Here is a 5463-nt window from a genome sequence, read left to right as displayed (position 1 = left end):
CATATCATTCTATGTCGCAATCAAGTCACTTCCTTCAATTTTTCATTATTTTCATTACTTATAAAAATTCATGCGTGTATATATATATATATATATATATATATATATATCATTTTTCTATTAAAACTAAGCATGCAACACATCTTTTAGCAGTATCCTTTTTCATCATAAAATTTCATTTAAAATAAACATTTTAACATTCATTACAATATTCAAGGCACTGTCAGAACGTTTTATATTTTCCAGGTGTAAAAAGACTGTTTTGCCCCTAAAACACTAACTTTCTCTATTTATCCTTAGACCTTAAAACGACGACCCGAATCCATCCAAACTTAAGTAAATATATTTCATAAGGGAAGGTTTAAAGGGTAACACCTACCTATTCTATGCAAGATTCAACTGTAGAACTTTGTCACCAAGATTTACATCAATTTGCATTCATGTGGGGGATTGTTGGAAATTTAATCAAATTTAGAGTTTGAATAAAAATTATGTCTCATGAATGTGAGAGTGTCTTTTGGCTCTCCACATTCTTGGGTTAGTTGAAGAGTTTTGGCTCTTCATATTTTTGAGTTAATGGGAAGATTAATTGAGTTAATTAATCTTGCATGACTCTTGGTGTGCATTTTGTGGCTTATAAATAGTGAGTTCATTTTCTCATTTCAAATATATGAAAATCTAATATCTTTCAAGCACTTTCTTGCATTTCATATTGTTATCTTTCCATTTGGCCTCCGTTAAATCTCGGTGATAAACTAAAGGTACGTTTTCAGTTCGCTGTAGTGGTGCCTCGTGCTAGGTTACTGCTAGTTGTTCCGTTGTATCCTGGGAAACAGACGTCCAAGTACATTCTCGAAGCACATATCGGATGAGACGAATCTGTTTTAAGGACACTGTATTACATACATGCCTCGTTTTGCTTTATTTTAAGCCTTTTTCTACTGTTTTTCTTCACTATATTTTTCGCTGGTTTTCTTTGCCTAAATATTTATGTATTATACCATTCGATATATTGTGCGACATAAGTTTTATTATCGACACTGATCTAATGTTAGCTCTTACATGTCACCCTTGCTGTTACGCAAACTCTCAACGAAAACACCAATATTAGGTTAAACCAAGATGAGTACCATATCAAAATGTTTGTCTATTGGATGGTGTAAATTTTTTGAGTTTATAAGCTAATATTCAATGTAAGTTAAAATACTTGACGGTGTAGAATGATGATATTACGTGCTTTTGGCCCTTATTATCATCATCATTTGAGATTCGCGTTAACAAAAATGTTGGTGCTATTTTCTACTGTGATTATAAAAGTAATCAAATTGCCTTATAATTTAGAAAAAACGAAGACCCCGTAAATTGCATGTTATATGCCGTAAACTAACAAATTTATATAAAATAATATAAAAATAAAATATTTAGATTCTCAAATTTTCTGTCCGGTAGCCATCACAGCATCACTTCTTTACAAAAGGGTCATCCTTTATCTTTTTAAACGTAGTATTTATAATAAGTTTTTATATCGTAAAGGTTTTTTTAGTTGCATGCATGTGCCTTTGATGGCTCCATTATATGAACATGATTTTATTTTCGTTTCATGTATCTATATTAATAATATCACAAGAGCTAAAATGAAAATTGATTCACGAGTCAATTTTGTGACACAGAACTGATCGATCCATGAAAAGTATGAATTTTTTTTTGTCAAAATTATTACTTTTCATTACAAGCATAGACCGAATTGATCTGCATCACTGACGATCGATATATATCTTTAAAATAATTTCAGCACATGCAACACATACAAAATAAAAAATATTTTCAAACTTGAAACCTCAATCGCATTATATTTAAATTCTAGCATTTGTTCCTTCTTTCTCCTCTGATCTTTCTTCGGTTCCATGTGGAGAAAACATCGTAAAATTCATTTATTCCTTCATGTATTATAAAACAAATGTAAGAGCTATCGTATATTCTTGAAATTAAATTTGAAATGCATGGCTTTTTTCATTTTTAAAATTAAAAATTATTATGGGGAGGGGACAAAAGGTGCGTGTTTCTTCACTATTAAGGAAAACATCTTGGCCTTTGATTTACGACTGCGTTTGATCTTGCTATGGCAACAAACAATATTGCGTAGAATTTTAAAGAGGGAGTTTCACGAATCTTTGTTCTTTGATTCGTTTTATATATATGTAAAACGTGACATCTTTTGTTGGTATTTTGAATTGAGAAGGGTGCAGAATTTTGATTACGTTCCTTTTTTTTGTGGCTTGGAGAAAGTTATCAATGGCATTCATAGACAAGAACGGAAGCTTCAGAGATTGAATTCAAGTCGGAAATAGAATGTGATTATTGTCATAAATTTGGCTATATAGTTTAGAGCATCGTGGGGAAAAAAAAATTCTTTTTTACACATGCATTTGGCAAAAGGTTTGATTTCTAAATAGTTTCATTCAATAGAATGGAGATTGAAACTGGAGAGAAACTGTCATCCACGCCCCGTAAAAAGATGACCAAACAATTGACAGGAAAACGCGATGACACCGCGTTGCATTCTGCAGCAAGATCAGATAACATAATCGCGGTACAAGAGATCATCAACAGCTGCGGTCAAGGCGAAGAATTGATGGAATTGTTGTCGAAACAAAATTCCTCGGGGGAGACGGCATTGTATATAGCTGCAGAATGTGGATATGCCGAGTTAGTGAGGGAGATGATCAAGTATTATGATTTAATGGCTGCTGAGAGCAAAGCAAGGAATGGTTTTGATGCTCTTCATATTGCTGCCAAACAGGGTGATTTGGGTAATATTTTCATGTTAAAATATATTTTTTTATTTAATGCCTTTTTTCGATGTCGTCGTCCTTATTTCATCTTAGAAATATTAATATTCTGCAAAAAAAGATGGTATGAGAGAAACGCGAAAAAGTATGATCGATATCTTCTTTCTTGGGTTTTAATTCAAACTTGTATGATGTGCTCATATTAACTCATGTGTAAGTTGTTTGCGTTGAAAAGAGCCCCTATTTCTTTATGTTGGTAAAAAACAATTTATTTCATGTTTATCAGAAGTGGTGAAGGTGTTAATGGAGGCTCATCCAGAGCTTGCCATGACAGTTGATTTAGCGAACACGACGGCTCTCCACACGGCTGCGACACAAGGGCACTTGGACATTGTGAACTATCTGTTGGAGACGGAGCATAGCCTGGCAAATATAGCTCGAAGTAATGGGAAAACTGCGTTACATTCTGCTGCAAGAAACGGACATTTAGAGGTTTTGAGAGCCATTTTGAACCGTGATCCTGGGATTATGACAAGAACTGATAAAAAGGGGCAAACTGCACTGCACATGGCTGTAAAAGGCCAAAATCTTCAAGTGGTTGAAGAATTTATCAAAGTGGATCCCTTGGTTGTTAATATGGTCGATACTAAGGGGAACACTGCCTTGCATATTGCTACCAGAAAGGGCAGGGCTCAGGTCATTTGACTTTCATTTCTTGCTTTTACCTATCTATTTCTATTGAGAGGCGCCTACTTGGAATGAGTCGTGAATCTGCTATAACTTTTTGTGAAATAGTGAACTCTGCACCTAGAAAATGAATTGCCATCACAGCAACAAATTTATTTGACTTAACAAGCGACTATGGTAGTTTCTATTTAACTTGAATATGATATTCTGTTTTGTTTTTCAAATTTACATTAGGACTGTGATCATTTCCTATCCCCATTTCATTAACAAACTCACAAAAAAAATCTAAAGATAATAAATGAGTTTGAACTAAAAAATGTCAAGACTTCAAGTCAGAGCCTTAATCATTCAGACATCATAAAGCTTACGAGTTGACTCGAGTGATGCTGACAACTGGTATTATACTTTTCAAGAAACTAACAAAACGCAGCTTCCTCTTGGTCTAACTCTGCAGATTGTGAAGCTGCTTCTATCCGTGAAGGAAACCAATACAAGACTAGTTAACAGATCCAACGAAACGGCCATTGATACTGCTGAAAAATTCGGACACTCTGACATCACATCCATTTTAGAAGAACATGGTGTTGTAAGCGCCAAAGCACTAAAACCTCAGTCGTCGAATCCAGCACGAGAGTTGAAACAAACCGTGAGCGACATAAAACACGAAGTCCATTACCAGCTAGAACACACACGCCAGACAAGAAAACGAGTCCAAGGCATCGCTAAACGTCTCAACAAAATGCATACTGAGGGCCTAAACAATGCCATCAACTCAACCACTGTCGTGGCAGTGCTAATAGCCACCGTCGCATTTGCTGCTATTTTTACGGTTCCTGGCCAGTATGCTGATGATCCAGCTAATATCCCACCTGGGCTATCTTTGGGAGAAGCAAATATAGCACAAGAAGTCCCGTTTTTAATATTTTTCGTGTTCGACTCAGTTGCACTATTCATATCCTTGGCTGTTGTGGTGGTGCAAACTTCTGTTGTGGTGATTGAGAGCAAAGCAAAGAAGCAAATGATGGCTATTATTAACAAGTTGATGTGGTTGGCATGTGTGATGATCTCAGTGGCATATTTAGCTCTGTGTTTTGTGGTGGTAGGGCAGGAGCGATGGCTGGCCATTGGGGTGACAATAATAGGAACAACAATCTTGGTCACAACATTAGGTTTAATGTGTTATTGGGTCGTTATGCACCGTATCGAGTCGAAGAATATAAGAAACATAAGGAAAAATTCTCAGGCTAGTAGGACAAAATCTTGGTCTATTGCTGTATTATCAGATTCAGATGTGAACAGTGAGTACAAGAAAATGTATGCAATTTAAAAAGTTGTCTATAACCCAAAATGTGTTTTCTTATGTGTGTGTGTATGCAAGTCTATTTGTGCATAAGATTGGTTGGAATGGCAACCGATCGGTCTTAAAAGGACCGCCTTGAAAATGCTTGAAATGAAGAACAATTGCTGGCGGTATGGTATATGAATGTCATTATTATCCATTTATTTACTCAAGGAGGGGTGGAGTGAAAATATTCCAACTCTTTGAGTAGCTATGCTTGGCCTTACAATTAATTGGAGTTTTTAACCCCAAAACAATCGAATCTGGTTTGAAATTGATTATTGGAAATTGAATATTATCTAATCAAACTCGGGGAGTTCTCAGCCAAAGCTTATAATTGGTTAAACTGTCAACCGATATCATCCTGTATTCGGACTTCAGAGCAAAATCCAAAGCTCCAAACTAGTCGTATCACACATCCCAACAGATTTTTAGGCCGATATTGCCTAGTCTTCTTTCCAATATAGATCCTACCAAACAATCCATAGCAAAATACCACGGTAACCTGCTTGGATGGTAATTGTCACTTCTTCGTACCCATTAAACACAAAATAGGTACATATAATGTACCATCCCGAAAATTTGAAGATCTACGTGAATAACATGCATGCAATTTATCAAATTTCTTATATATTTTAATTAAATTAT

General features: G+C 35.3%; 1 protein-coding gene across 1 annotated transcript; it reads left to right on the top strand.

The window, feature by feature from the left end:
• Positions 1 to 2047: 2047 nt before the first annotated feature.
• On the top strand, positions 2048 to 4964 carry LOC142539152 (ankyrin repeat-containing protein At5g02620-like). Its single transcript, XM_075644427.1, has 3 exons — positions 2048 to 2810; positions 3076 to 3485; positions 3931 to 4964. Exons 1-3 carry the CDS (start codon positions 2468 to 2470, stop codon positions 4801 to 4803), a joined length of 1626 nt encoding a protein of 541 aa, XP_075500542.1. The 5' UTR covers positions 2048 to 2467; the 3' UTR covers positions 4804 to 4964.
• Positions 4965 to 5463: the final 499 nt, after the last annotated feature.

This window comes from Primulina tabacum, chromosome 3, assembly GCF_025594145.1.
Source record: "Primulina tabacum isolate GXHZ01 chromosome 3, ASM2559414v2, whole genome shotgun sequence".
In the NCBI taxonomy this organism is placed as follows: domain Eukaryota; kingdom Viridiplantae; phylum Streptophyta; class Magnoliopsida; order Lamiales; family Gesneriaceae; genus Primulina; species Primulina tabacum.
This window is presented reverse-complemented; position numbering and strand designations above follow the sequence as displayed.